We start from the raw sequence: 15,738 nt of genomic DNA on the forward strand, positions 1-15,738 counted from the left end.
CAACATGGATGGACGTTGAGGACATCATGTTAAGCAGAGTAAATCAGAAGGAGAAAAGAGAATTACCGTATGACTTCACTCATGTGGAAAATAAACACACACACACAGATACAGAGAACAGATTGGCAGTTACCAGAGGGGAAGAGGGGTGAGGGGAGGGTGAAAGGAGTAAAAGGGCAAATGGGCACATGTGTACAGTGATAGACGGCAACTAGACTATTGGTGGTGAACGTGATGTAGTCTATACAGAAGGTGAAATATGATATACACCTGAAATTTATAGCCTATAAATCAACGTGACCTCAAAACCTTTTTTTTAAAAAAGTCATCTTCTCAACCAGCACAACACTGACCATCTTATTTAAATGCTAACTGAGCCCTTGCCCCTGCTTCCAATCCCTTTATCCATCTTTTTTTTTTTTTTTTGTGGTGAGGAAGATTGGCCCAGAGCTAACATCTGCTGCCAGTCTCCCTCTATTTTGTATGCGGGACGCCACCACAGCACGGCTTGATGAGTAGTGTGTAGGTCCATGCCCAGAATCCAAACCTGCAAATCCCAGGCCGCCAAGGCAGAGTGTGTGAACTTAACCACTATGCCACCAGGCTGGCGCCCTGCCTTTTTCATTAGCAATTATCAGGAAATATATTATGTTACTTGCTTATTATATCTATCTGCCTTCCCCCCTACCCCTTCTCTTAGAATATAAGCACCACTAGGGCAAGCCTCTTTTGTTCACTGATACATCCTAGTGCACCAAATAGCGACTTGAACCGTCAAGCTTACAAGTAATAATTGTTGAATGAATATACTTATAACAAACCCTTAAGAGTCCACCAATGTGAGAATTTCATCAAATTATTTATTACAAATCATCACTAGGATTCAGGTTACCACTTCTTTAGTCATACTTTTGGGGTTTGTACCCCAAACAAATTCGACACTCATTCAAAAGCATTGCCAATGAATCAAGCAGTTAACACACTATGCTGCTAAATGTCAGGGCTCTAGTCGGTCTACCACGGGCAGTTGTTTAGCATTCCCTTCAACAACGCTGCTGTTCCAGCAAAACAAGATAAAGTACTTAACAGCACACACAGGCCAACATACCTTTGGGAACAGTTTAGAAAATTTCCTAAGACTCAAAAATACCCAATTTCAAACTAGGTAACTCTGTTATTAAAGAGAAGCCGGATTTTCCAATTAAAATGTGAACTTATCGTAAGTAATATTTAAAAATAAAACCTACATTATACATTGTAAACCTTGTATGATACTTTCTAATGATATAAAAACTATGGCAGATTCACCTGTTTAAGGTGAACGCTTTCAATTAACTCATAATGACTTCAAGAATCATCACTGGGAAATTAAGACACATGGGATTATACATGCAGGTCTCAAAAAGAGGACTCTGGAAAGTGGCAGAATTTACCTTGTTTCTACGCAAAGATCAGGATTTCCAATTACACAGTCTGACCCAACACAGCAACAATTACTGCTTAAATAATGTCATGTCACAAAAGGTCAGCCCAAAGTCACTGAGATCTACTATGTATAACACTAAATCTGGAAAAAACTCAAAAGTGACAGGAAAAATTAACCAAAGCATTTCATTTCATTCATTGCAACTATACACAAGACAATCCAACAATTCATTCACACTGTGAAAAGCTAGTTTTTGCTTTTTGGTTTAGGAAACATACCATTTATTATGGAAACTTCCCCAAATCAGGGAAAGTCTTCCCCTAAATCTGAGCACACTATAGAGATATGCAAGGTTAAGAGGTTTTAGTTATGTACCTGAAAACTAGCCTCCAGGTCAAATGAAAGCATTTAAGCTGATGCCATTACTGCTAACTCAATATAGCAAGCACAAATACCATAAAAGCACAAAATACCATAAAATTTCCCATTGACAGTCTGAAAAAGTACCTCCAGACGGGATCTTTAAATATGCATCATCCTCTACCAGAATTCATCATATGACTGGATGTAAAGTTTTAAACTTACTTTGAACACTTTTATCTTTTTTTAGGCCACAGTACAGTATTTCAGGGACCTTTATAAAGAAGTTATTTCTTAATAACATGGCTATTATAGTTCACTTACAATTTCTACCTTGTTTTTCACAGTCTACCTACCTTTGGGCAATCTTACTCCGAGACTCACATTTTACCCTGAGAAAATATGATTTAGCAGTAGTGCTTTCTTATCAAACACACTAAGAAGTCACTGGCAAGGACAGGTGTGCGGGGAAGGCAGCATCGCGAGCAGGAAAGGCGATCATCACCCCGCCCGCGAAAAGGGCCCGGGTCAGGACCGGCGGGCGTAGATAACAGGCACCCTGGCAGCAGGTGCGAGCCCCTGGCAAGGGGACAGTCGCCGCAGGTTTCGGATTGACAGGGGGATGCAGTCCGTTGGACACCAAGACACGCCCCGGGGTCGGCCGGCCTTACCTCGGGGGTCCGCTCGGGCGGCTTCTTCTTAAGCGCCTGCCTAGTGCCGGGGTCCACGGGCGAGTTCATGGCCGCGGCCCTGGCCCCCGTGCTCCCCAGCCTGCTTTTAGTAGCGCACGCGACGGCCCATTGCCCCTAGGTGGGGGGTCTGCACCCCCAACTCCTGAGGAAGGCAACTCCAAACGGCCGCAGGGTCCCCGCTCGATCAAACAAGCCTTCGCAACGCCCGCCCGGGGCCTCAGCCCACGCGCGACTGGCCAGAGAGAAACCCGCGCGGGGGCGGGGGGAGGTGAGTGCGCATGCGCAGCACGCTCGAGCACGCAAAAGACGCCCAAGGGCGTGACTCCGCGGTGACGTAGGCACTGGGGCGGAGCAGTTAGGCTTCTGCCAACCCTTCTTCGTGAGATTTAAGGACACATCGCGAGACCTCACCTAACCCCCGTCACGGGATCCGCCTCTGCGTTGTGGTTTCGGCCGCAGCAGCTTCCGGTGGAGGGGCCGGAAGCGCGCTGTGAGAGACTGAGCAAAACTAGATGTTAGGGCAGAACCCGGAGGAAGGCGTTCTGGGGAAAGAGTTCTGATTTGCCAAAATCCGGAAGCTCAAGGCGTGGCCAAGCGCGGGCCGAGCTCCCGCTCTGCAACTCCTACGCCCCTCCCTCGGAGAACGTGCTGAACCCGAAGCCGCCGTTCGGCAAACAAGGAAGTTCATGCACTCTTTGCTGCGTTTCTTCTAATAAAACCAGTCTCTTGTAGAAGAGGCCCGCCGGGAAGTACCTGCCCTGTCCAAGACGGACGTCCAGAGATCTGGGCAGAGAAATCAAAGCTTCGCGGCCTGTGCTTGCGGCCATCTCAGCGTTACTGCTGGTTCGCGAAGCCAGGTCTGGACTGCGTTCCCGTAACCAATGACCAGGGCAGCTCTCCCTCTGCCCAACCCCTTCTTCAGGCAGCGGGGCTTAGGGTTGCCTGGACTCACGAGTGACCGCTTTCGCACTACATTTTACATACTAGTCTGTTTCGCAACAGACCGAATGAAGTCAATTTCCATTTACTTACAGGTCCTTTCGTTAAAAACACAGACCACTCACTCTTCGGGGCAGCCAAACAGCTGCAGAGGCTGTTTTCACAAGATCACTGACAGAATTCCATAATTCATCGCTCTAGACAGTCCTTTCACGCCTACCTCATTAATGAACAGATGGGCCGCACTAGACACACAATTCCTAACTTTGGAGCCACCACAGGCATGTCCTTTCCACTGAATTTTAAGCTCCCTGAGGGCGGTGTACCACATCTAGGTATATCTTAGGATTTTTCAAAGCAATTAGCATAATCCACTAACTCAAAGTGATTTATGATTATGACGTTATACACAATTTTTTAATGACAAAGTAAATTTAAATTATATTTCAGAGTAACAAAAGGGAAAGAAGAGATTAGGCTGCAACATTTGCCCTTTGGTTATGATGGCTGATGTTAATGGTTTTGTTTTCCGTTGGTCGTTGGGCTTGCCCAAACTTGAAGTTTACAACATAATATTAGCACATTTCTTTTTTGAGTATAGGACAAAAACCTTACCAGGGAAGTTGGGGCTCAGCCATTCTGCAGAGAAAGTAATTGAGAGATCACAAAGAATTGCATGACCCATTTTTGTTATTTTTTGTGTGTATAAACACATTCTCTCAAAGGTCTGCCTAAGATCACAAAGGTCATCCCTTCATTCTTTAAGACTCAGTTTCCAGAGCCATATCAGTATTTGGAAAGAGGGAAAAGGAATTAATGTATGATGACCATGAGCTTGAACTTTAGGGGCAGACACCTGAATCTGTATCTTTATTAGGCCATTTCCAGTTAAATGACTTAGAGAAGTTATTTAATCTCTCTGAACGTCAGTTTCCTTACCTGTAAAATGGAATAGTAAAGGACTTATTGCTTTGGGATTCTTGTAAGATTACATGAGATAATTCATGTAAAACACTTAGGATGTTGCCTACACAATGCAAGCGCTCTTTATTATTTCTATTACTTTACCTCTGGGAAATGATTTCTCAAAAGCAGAAATTCTAGTTTGAAGAATTGGATAGGTTTTTTTTAATGCCCCCAATTTTTTTTCATTAATAACTATTCAGAAACATTTACGTATTCATGAAGATGTGGAGCAACAGGAACTCTCACAAACTGCTGGTTAAGTGTAAATTGGGAAATCACTTTGAAAAAGAGTATCTAGTAAAGCTGAAACTTAGCATACCTTATCTCAGCAAGTCTACTCCTTGATATATGTCCTAAAGAATACCCATGTACACCAGAAGATGAAAATAAATGTTCAGTGTTCATAGTAGCCAAAACTGGAAATAACCCAAATGTCCATCAATAATAGAATGGGTAAATTATGGTATATTCATTCAGTGGAATACCAGCTACATAGAACATGGATGAATCTTCAACATCATGTTGAGAGAAAAAAGGTAAAACACAAACTATGCAGTATAATTACACGAAGTTCAAAGACAAGCAAAATTAAAGTATATGGGATGCATAAACAGATAAAACTATAAAGAGAAAGCAAGGGAATGATGTTCACAAAAGTCAGGTTGGAAGTTACAAAAACAAGAAGGCAGAGGATTATGATCAGGATAGGGCAAATGGAGGAGGGAGCTTCTGGATTGCCGAAAATGATTTATTTCTTGACCTAAGTGATGGTTACATTAGTGTATATGATTATTTACTTTTCTGTACATAATATTTCACAAGGAAAAATGAATTAAGTATAAAAAATAACTATTAGGCTTCATCATAAGACAACAACAGTTAAAACAGTATATTAACAGCCACAGTAACCATACACATCTAAATTTAAGCACATTTTCAAAATCTATCTTATCCTTTACCATCTCGTATTATGCTCTGGTATGTGGAAAAAAGTGAGGAGACTGTGAAAGCTCTAATAGCTATTTTCAGAGAAAAGGCAACCTCCAGGATAGGATTCACCAGCATTACCTTGTATCTGAAAGGAAAAAATAATGGTTCTGAATGCAAGTAATTTATTAAATTCTAGGAAAATAAAAATGTGCTTAAACCTTAAGGAAAAAAAAGTGGCTTAACTCCTTACCCTATCTTAATTTTCTTCATTATACTTAACACAACCTGACAGCGTATTATTTTTGTCTATCTCCTCCACCAGTGGGAAATACGTAAACTCCATACGTAAACAGAGAAGAAAGTTTATGCTATTTACTGGTATATCCCTGGCACCCAGACCTGTGCCTAGCACATAGCAGGTTCTCAATCAATATTTGCTGAATGAACAAATGAAACTATCTAAGGACTAACTAATTAAGAGGGGATTTTGCTGTTAGAAAGTTAGGTACCTGATTGCTCTTCAACAGCAAAGAAAGATGTCTGGCAAGGTAACTGTTGTATTATGTAAAACTGAATGCTTATTAGGCAAATAATCATATGGCCATCTTTCCAGGATAACAGCAAACCAATAAAAACATGGAGGTAAAGAGCACTGGTTTTAATAGCACCTGGAATGAAGTAAAGAATTGAGATTTGGAGTATGCTGGGAGATTGAGTCACTACTAGTAGAAAAATAAGAGCATTTTCTGGCCCAAATCCAGAAGATCAGTTACTATCATTGAATCAGATGGCTAGGAATTAATATTTTTCAAAAGCTACCTAGGTGTTTCTAATATGCAGGTTTGAAAACTAAACTAACTCAGGTTCTGGACTAATCTGACCCATCTTAATTCCAGCTCCTGTAACATAGTGAAGGATATTGACTTGTGAGCACTGGATAAACGTGTGACATAAGAGTGGCATCACAAGTTTCTTGAGGAAATAACAATATCTTCCTTATATTTACACAACATTTCAACAATGCTATTCCCCTTGAGACAATTTAGGTGACACTGCATTTATCAATAATCTTCCTTTTAGCACTAAGGTAATTATAAAGACATATTTTTGGACCGTCCTTGTTAAAACAGTCACTTGGAAAGGATGGAAGCTCAAGCCTCTTCAACTTAATACTCTCCTTAGGGTAAATACAGGTTTATCTGTGGGAGGTCTAATCAGACAGTGTTAACCCAGACAGAGAGCTGTCTTCAATCTAATGAAGGGATTGGTCTAGACTTGTACTTTGACCAGAAAGAGAGTCCCTTTTAAAAGAAACGTTATAAAAGACCAAGTTTCCTGGTGGTGACAGGGGTGGGGGGGGACAGGACCTTCTGACCTGAGAATATGCTTTAAGACCAAAAGTCCCACTGAAGGTCTCCTGAAAAATGGTAGGCGGGAATTTCACATATTCTTTAAAAGTCTCTTTTGGACTGCTTGTATTTTCTTTTCTTTAGGGAAAATCTTAATCTAGAAATCAAATCTTAAATCTAGAGCAAGCATGGCCAAGTCCATAGTCTGCACTACAAAGCAAGGAGAGGAACCACTACATTCTCTGATCTCCCCATTTTCTATGCCTAAATCTTTCCCACTCAGAGTTACAATTCCCCAGTCCCCAGTGCACCTTCAGCTCAGCTTTGGTCCCCCTTGGCCATCCCACCCCTACCTTCTACACTGGCAAAGACAAGCGAAGAAATCCCAGAAATCTTTACATTTGTCACTACATACTAGTTGGAAAGCATTCTGGTCTGAGAGACAAAATGGACCCACACAGAAGACTATGACCTCAGATTAAATTCTCTGTATCTCAGTTTCTCATCAGCAAAATCATTCCTCTATGCATCTCAGAAATGTTGCAAGATTTCTCTAAATTTATATGAGAGAACAGCACTTATAAACACAGGCACCAATTATAAACCTCTAAAATATCTGATGGATGCTTCCTAAATACTTGATACTTCCTCTCTGCTTTAAAACAGTGGACTTATTCTCTTTGGTCAAATGTAAGAGTGATACGTGTAAAATGATACAAAAACAGACACTACAAACACCCAATGATCTAATCCTGCTTCCTGGCATAACTCTGTTGAAAACAACCTAGCTTGAGTAAGGCAGCTTCCCAACAGCCTACTCAAGGCTGAATCACTGCTGCAGAGGAGGCACTAAGGATCGATGGAAGAGCTGACTTCCCTACAATGCAGATGAAAAGGATGGGCTTGCTCAGATCCACATGCAAAATCAGTGAACAAACCAGGAGTAGAACCTAAACCAACTGGCCAACTTTTTGTTTAATTATAAAGTTAATAGTAATTTGTATTGGATATCATGTTCTTAACAGGTTTAGATGGCTTCTTCTAGGTTTTAAATGATTTACAGTTTGTTTTCACAAAAGCATTTAAAGAAATTTTCAATTTGTTATCATGAGATTTAGGTCAAATATAAGAATATTCCAATATTTTCTTGTTACTGTGTTTTCATTCATAAGAATATACGTTAAATTCTCCCCACAATAGGCGGGGGCCAGGACAGATTACCTACCTAGTAACAGTAGCAGCCAAAAATTATTGAGCACTTGGGGTGTGCCATGCACTGAGATAAATTCTTAACATTGTTTCACTTGATTTTCATAACCACCTCATACAGTAGATTCTACTAAATTATCAATACAAAAAATTAGGATTAGAGAAGGACATTATGAACAAGGTCACATGCCTAGAAGTGTCACACTTGGGAAAAGAATCCAGGTGGGCTGACACCACAGCCCATGACATTACATATACCTTATTAACACATGAAAGAAAGACCAACATCATCCATCAAATTGACATGTGTATTTATTGCACAAATTTCCCCTAGAACTGGGAGGTTATTATAATACAGGTGTACATTTGAGAAATGTATACAGAACAGGAACAAGTATGTACATTTTACATATCCCACCATCTAATAACTTAGAGAAAGCAGAACAATCTCGTAAAGACATCTACCAGAAGTAGGTAATGTGTAAAATCTGTTTTTTCAAAGTGATCATCCCCAGTGTATGCCAATTGCAACATAATGAAATTTGTGCTAGTTTGTTTATTGCACTTAACATTTTCAAACTCAAAATTAAGACATATTAATAAAAGCCAGGAATATTTAAAATCAAACCAATTTGTTTATATACAAGGAAAAATTAGTTTTAAATCTATAACGTAAAAGATCCCTTTTTCATTTCCTGTTGCAACAAACAGGTTTTTTTCATATGTAACACATATCTGTCTGTACCATAAGTTGAAAAATTTATTTCAAACAGGCCAAAACTCTTTTCACATTCATCATAATGATCACACTTTAAAGTAGCAGCTCATTCCTTGGGCTTTGTGTAGGGAAAGAATGACTATGATGAAGGTAATAGAAACTACAGAAGGGTTGGGAATTACAAAACTCAGGAATCCTATAAGGATTAATGATTCTATAAGAAACTACAGGCCTTTTCCTTCTGAGCAAAGCTTAGTTTTAAGAATAACAGTAGCATGAGCCTTAATTTATTGAAGACTAGATTTCCTAAATGATAATTTATTAGAGATTTCAAATAGATAGGACTGTGAACAGTTTGATGATTAATTCAAAAAAGAAAACACGCAAAAACAGACATTATCTACCTGCTACATATCATTCTGAACTACAATCAAAAAATAATGCACACTGGCCTACATATGAACTTTTCTATATTCTGAATTCTGCCAAAGAGATTGATTCACAGAATTCCAAAGAATAAAAGAGAGAAGAATTTCGTTAATAAATGGAATAAGAAAATTAAGCCAAAGAAAATATATTCAAAAACACTCTTTGGCAGCAAGTCATCCATGGGAGACTCAGGTACTAAGTGGACCAGCTGATAGGACACAGGGGCCAAACTGATTGCAGGCACACCAATTTCAGCTTTACATTCCATTAAAACAACCATTTCTTGTCTAGTTGGAGATTTCTTGAATACATAAAGAACAAGGCAAAATGTGACCCAATGCTATAAATTCAAGGTCAAAGACTAAACAAACCACAGAAGTCTTCCTTAATTACTAAAAGTTTAAACAGCAAGAATGGATGTATTATACAGTAAATGTATTTAGTAATAGAATAAGCAAGTGGTTTTCTTATTTAAAAGCTGATCAATTAATTATGATGAAAATAGTCCATGAAAGCAGAAAACATCTTCACATCTATCATTAAAAGTATTTTAGATCAAATAAGTAAAGAATAAACCATAACGTAGTATTCAAGTAAACTGAGGTAGTAGAGCATACTGAAAACTTTATCTACCCGTCTTTCTATTTACATTACTTACAAGAGTTTGGTTCCATATTAGCCTTTCTCACAAGCAACACTCTACAGTATATACAAAAACAATAATGTTTGAAAAAAATTAGCTTTTGGAAAGGAGAGGCTGTTAGAGAAGAGAATAATTTTAAGAGTTAATGAGTTCTATTAGTGTAAATTGAATATTTTGAAGCAGTGAAACAAATCTTCAGTTCCTATGGGTTCAAGAGGCGCTGATACCAAAAGCAAGGGCCTCAGCTACCTGAGCACTTTTAAAGAAAATAGTATTATTTTTGCCAATGCTTTGGTGCAATTTTTAATCCTAATTTTCATTTATTAAATTAGATGCAAATATGTAAATATTAACATTTATAAGAATTAGCTTATACTTATAAACAAAAAAAATGGTATAAAGTAGTATTCTTATTTTGGGAATCTACATTCCTCAGCCTTAGAAAAAGATAGGCTTTACTTATATTTTAGGGTGTGTGAAACAGAAAAATCACCAGGAAGTAACATTTCAACATTACATACAATTAATACCAGTTGAAAATATTTTTTTTAAAAGGCATGTTTACCAATCTTATATTTCTACCTCTGCTTTTTTAAAAAAATAGATACATATGTACACTTGGGTGGATAACATACATTTACACTCATTATTCTGAGTTTATTATAATTAGGCTGTTTAAAACAGTTTGAGAAATACCCAGAAATTAGCTATTTTGAATTGAAAAGCAAAACACAAATAATCAAGGTTTTATAGATCTCTGAACCTTAGAAATAAAGGATTAAAACTAATGAATGACTATTTCTGAGCCATTTAATCATGAGACATCTGTTGCTACTTATGAGTTGTGGCAACATCATAGTGATTATATGAAATTCCTCAATGTTACTCATTTTGTATAAATTTCTAAGTTACACTTTGGCCTTTTCAAATGATTTCCCCCAAAATTATTTATGCTATTTTAGCTTCACTTGGTTAAAAATCTACCACCACCCAAAAGTCCAGTCAAAAGGAAAAAGTCATCCAACCATCACATAATATGCACTGCAATGCAGGATACTCAGGTGGCTGACTCATTCAGATGGAAGTCTAACAGGGAAAAAAATTATCAAAAATGCATGTTGTGTCTGCTTCCTTGGTTTTTACTTAACTTTCCACCAAAGTTAATTTCCAACAACCTTTATGTTAAAGGAGTATCTGAGCAACATATGGAGAGTGAGTGCTTGCTACAGCAGCCAGAAGAGGAAGATCACTGGATTCAATCCTGAAATAAAGAAAAACAAAATCTCATTTAGGCTGTCTGCACTGAGGACAAGTGTCCCACAGGCAAAGACTGCTACCTGTAAAGTACCATATCTCAGCAGCCAAGGACCTAGGCCAACCCAGCCAAAAGGAATAATGAAAGTTAGAAGTTTTTCATTAAGTAAAAACCAGAATCAAAGATTTTAAAAAAGAAAGCCTCTGAAACCTAATGGTAACAAAGTCATGGATGTAAGAAAGCATTTCACTGACCTGCTGATGGACCATGCATCAGGGCAAGGGACAAATGTCTAAGAAATACAATATATATAATAATAGAATAATAGTGTACATCCATATTGTTTTGAATACAAATGTTTCTATATAATAAGACATACTGAAAAGAAGTAATAAAAGCTTCTTAAAAATACATCCTACCACAAATAACCTATAGGAAAAGAAAAATGGCTAATAAACAGGGAAAAAGTTATGCAGACTCACTCATGATTAGAGAATAAATTTTAATAAAATAAGATCCATTTTTCAGCCAATAACTTGGCAAAGATTAAAAAGTTTGATAATAGCCAGTAGTAGAAAGACTGAGCTTCCTGCTGTTTGTGAGAATTTATTCTGGTACTTTTTGGATAGTATTTACCACTAACTATCAAAATAACTATTAGTATCTATCAAAAATTTAAGGGGCCAGCCCAGCAGCGTAGTGGTTCAATTAACGTGCTCTACTTTGGCGGCCTAGGGTTCGTGGGTTTGGCTCCCGGGCACAGACCTACACATGGCTCATCAAGCCACGCTGTGGTGGCATCCCACACACAAAATAGAGGAAGACTAGCACAGATGTGAGCCCAGCAACTGGCAACAGATGTTAGGTCAGGGCCAATCTTCCTCAACGACAACAAAAAAATTTAATACACATGCCCTTTAACCAAAAATGCTACTTCAAAGAATTTATTCTACAAATTTCAAAGATTTATATTCATTCCAGTACTAGTTTGTAATAACAAAAAACTGAAAATAACCTAAATTCCACTATATAATGGAATGCTATACAGTCATTAAAAATAATGAGACAGATCAGCATGTCCTCGTATGAACAAACATTCAAGATATATTAAAAGGCAAGCCGCACGATGATATATAGAGTATAAACCAATTTATATTTTTATCCTATCCATTACAAAATTCTGTAAGAAAAAATAAGACATTAACTGTTTCCAATTTGGATGATAAGGAATAACATCAATACAAGAATTTAATTTGGTTTCTGACATACAGCAGCTACCCATTGATGTTGACTCTCTCCCTTCATAAAAGCTGAATTAGACAAAAGTTGTAGCTTGTTTTAATTTATTCAACTAGCATTTCAAGAGATAATTCACACACACACACACACACACACAAAGTGGCCACAGAACACAGGGAAAATGACCACAGAATATAATGAAAAGGGCTATACAATGCTGCCTCCCACCAAATTCCTGTTCCTCCTTCAGTTAGCATTTCAGATAACTGTCTTCTTCCCAGGAATAACTGCAGAGTAGACAGACATGATATATAGATAATGGGGAAGGAGTAATAATATGTAGATAATGTACTAACATCCCCAGAACGCTATTACTTCAATCAGCTCGTCTGAATGGCAGCACAGATGCTGGGAATGATGAGTTGACAACATATTTAATAAAGGAAAATGAATATTTACTTACTTTTTCTAAGATAAAAATTCAGATTTCCATTTTTATATGACTAGATTCTCAATTTACTGTAATGGCACAAGGGACAATGCCTTTCAGATCAGTGAAAGACAGGGATCTACGTTTTTTTTCCCTTTGTGAGGAAGATCAGCCCTGTGCTTAACATCTGCCAATCCTCCTCTTTTTTTGCTGAGGAAGACTGGCCCTGGGCTAACATCTGTGCCCATCTTTCTCTACCTCATATGAGACGCCACCACAGCATGGCTTTCCAAGCTGTGCGTCAGTGCGCGCTGGGGATCCGAACCGGGGAACCCCGGGCTGCCGCAGTGGAGCATACGTGCTTAACTGCTTGCACCACCGGGCCGGCCCCAGGGATCTGCTGTTTATATGGTATAGAGCAACCCAACTGATAACAGTGTCCAACTTCTAACAGGAAAAGACACTTAAAAGGAAAAAAGGCAATTCTGAGGAATATTCCTTGCTGAAAGACAGTGCAATGAGACAGAAAAGCCAGAAAAGAAACCATGAACATACCCTAGAACCACTCCCAGCTCCTTGACATGAACACGCATCTGCCCCCTCAGGTACTCAGACAGCATTTTGCTCTTGAAGTATAGCTCCTGTAACCGGTCTTCAAGATGCATTACACACTGCAGTGAGGAGGGAACCAAGAACCAAGTCAGAAAATGGTTTCCAACTCTAAGTGATGGCAAATTCCGAAGCATCATGTATTTGACAACTCAATTTAGTTATTCCAACATAAACTAAAATTTGGAGCACATTTTTAAAGCATGTCATTCTAGCTAAAGAAGTGTAAACCTTTTTCTAGCTCATATCAAAGATGTAGATTCTACACACTTTTGGGGGTTTTTAATGTGGTAAATTATATACAATATAAAATTTACCATTTTAACAATTTTTAAGTGTACAATTGAGAGGTACTAAGTACATTCAAAATGTTGTGCCACTATTGCCACTATCCATTTCCAGAACTTAAAAAATATGTTTTTATTCCAAATTTGATAAATTTAACATTCTTATAAATCAATACATTTCAAATGTATTTACACAGAAAAGGATGCATTCTCCTGTGGAGAGTAAAAGAAAAAAAGTTTGCAATAGCTCACAGAGAATGCTCTGTAGGTTCATACTAGAAGAGAGATATTTCTAAACTGGAACATTAAAAACTAAAACACATATACTTTATTGTCAATTAACTTGCCCAATTTACTAAAATATGTGATTTTTTCATGCGAACTGATGCTATGTGTATATGTCTGAGGAAGAAACATGAGCTTCAGGTATTAAAACACTAAATTCTTGCAGAGTATTCCTTTCCAATGAAAATCAGCTATTGAAGCTCCTAATAAAAATCGATTTTCTTCTTGGAAAAACACAGCTGAATGGATTTCTTGGCACATTCATTGTTTTGTGGTGTGTATTTTTCCCATAATGCTCACTTAGGCTGAAAATGCCTTAGGTGAAGAAGAAAATGTTTACAGAATATATATAATAAAATTCATATATATACATAATAAAATTTACCATATTACCCATTTTTAAATATACAATTCAGTGGCATTAAGTACATTCACAATGTTGTGCCACCATATCACTATCCATTTCCACAACTTTTTTTCATTATCTCAAACAGAAACTCTGTACCCATTATACAGTAACACCTCATCTCTTCCTTTCTCCCAGACCCTGGTAACTTCTATCTACTTTCTGTCTCTATGAATTTACCTATTCTAGATACCTCATTTAAGTGGAATCATACAATATTTGTCCTTTTGTGTTTTGCTTACTTCACTTAGCGTAATGTTTTCAAGGTTCATCCATGTTGTAGCATGTATCAGAATTTCATTCCTTTTTACAGCTGAAATATTCCATTCTACGTATTGTAACACATTTTGTTTATCTATTCATTTGTTGATGGAAAGGAGTTGTTTTCAACTTCGGGTTATTGCAAATAAAACTGCTATGAACATGATGGTACAACTGTGTGAGTCCCTGCTTTCAACTGTTTTGAGTATAAACCTAGAAGTAGAATTGTTGGATCACATGACAATACAATGCTAAACTTTTTGAAGAACTGCCAAACTGTTCTCCAAAGCAGCTGTACCATTTTACTTTCCCACCTGCAATGCACAAGAGTTCCAATTTCTCCACATCCTGGCCAATACTTATTTTTGGTGTTTTTGATCAAAGCCATCCTTATAGGTATGAAGTGGTATCTCATTGTGGTTTTGATTTGCATTTTCCTAATGACTAATAGTGTTGAACATCTTTTCATGTGCGTACTGGCCACTTATATATCTTCTTTAAAGAAACGTGTATTCAAGTCTTTTGTCCATTTTTTGAGTTCTTTGCTGTTGAGTTCTCTATATATTCTGAATATCAATCTTTTTTCAGATATATCATTTGCAAATATTTTTTTCCCGTTGTATGGGTTATCCTTTCACTCTGTTGATAGTGTCCTCTGATGCACAAAAGTTTTTAACTTGATGAAGTCCAATTATCTAATTTTTACTTTTGTTTTTTTACCTGTGCTTTTTTTGGTGTCAAATCCAAGAAATCACTGTCAAATCCAGTGTCATGAAGATTATCTCCTATGTTTTCTTCAAAGAGTTTTATAGTTTTAGCACTTAAGTTTAGGTTTGTTTAAGTTTAGATTTAAGTTTGAGTTCATTTTTGTATATGGCATAAGGTAAGGGTACAAATTCATTCTTTTCCATGTGGATGTCCAGTTTTCTCAGCATGATTTGTAGAAAAGACTCCCTTCCCCTTTGAATGGGCTTGGCTCCCCTGTTGAAAACCAACTGACCATATATGTGAGGGTTTCTTTTGGGGCTCTTTTTAATATACTATTGGTCTATATGTTTGTCCTTATGCCAGAACCACACTATTTTGATTACTGTCACTTTGTAGTAAGTTTGAAATCAGGAAGTATGAGTCTTCCAACTTTGTTCTTCTTTTTCAAGATTGTTTTGTCTCTTCAGGGTCCCTGGAGATGCCATACAAATTTTAGCATAGGCCTATTTCTTAAAAAAAAAAAAAAAAGTCACTGTGATTTTTGATAGAGATTACATTGAATTCTACACTTTAGGGAGTACTGTCCTCTTAATACTA

At 37.7% G+C, this 15,738-nt stretch overlaps 2 protein-coding genes across 6 annotated transcripts in view; both read right to left on the reverse strand.

Moving 5' to 3' along the window:
- Nucleotides 1-2,745, reverse strand: part of RAPGEF6 (Rap guanine nucleotide exchange factor 6) — a 199,394-nt gene extending 196,649 nt beyond the window's left edge. For 2 of the 4 annotated variants that reach the window (XM_058539966.1, XM_058539948.1), the window contains exon 1: nt 2,458-2,744. In XM_058539966.1, the coding sequence (XP_058395949.1) occupies nt 2,458-2,526 (69 nt within the window). In that variant the 5' untranslated portion in view covers nt 2,527-2,744. Of the gene's footprint in view, nt 1-2,457 lie in introns of all 4 variants that reach the window. The other 2 variants (XM_058539958.1, XM_058539996.1) reach the window with 2 other exon arrangements.
- Nucleotides 2,746-8,161: 5,416 nt separating this feature from the next.
- Nucleotides 8,162-15,738, reverse strand: part of FNIP1 (folliculin interacting protein 1) — a 133,708-nt gene continuing 126,131 nt past the window's right edge. For both annotated transcript variants that reach the window (XM_058540016.1, XM_058540007.1), the window contains 2 exons: nt 13,141-13,256; nt 8,162-10,922 (listed from right to left, as the gene is read on the reverse strand). In XM_058540016.1, the coding sequence (XP_058395999.1) occupies nt 10,844-10,922; nt 13,141-13,256 (195 nt within the window). In that variant the 3' untranslated portion in view covers nt 8,162-10,843. The remainder of the gene's footprint in view (nt 10,923-13,140; nt 13,257-15,738) is intronic.

The sequence above is a fragment of the Diceros bicornis genome, chromosome 1 (assembly GCF_020826845.1).
Source record: "Diceros bicornis minor isolate mBicDic1 chromosome 1, mDicBic1.mat.cur, whole genome shotgun sequence".
NCBI classification, from domain to species: Eukaryota; Metazoa; Chordata; class Mammalia; order Perissodactyla; family Rhinocerotidae; genus Diceros; species Diceros bicornis.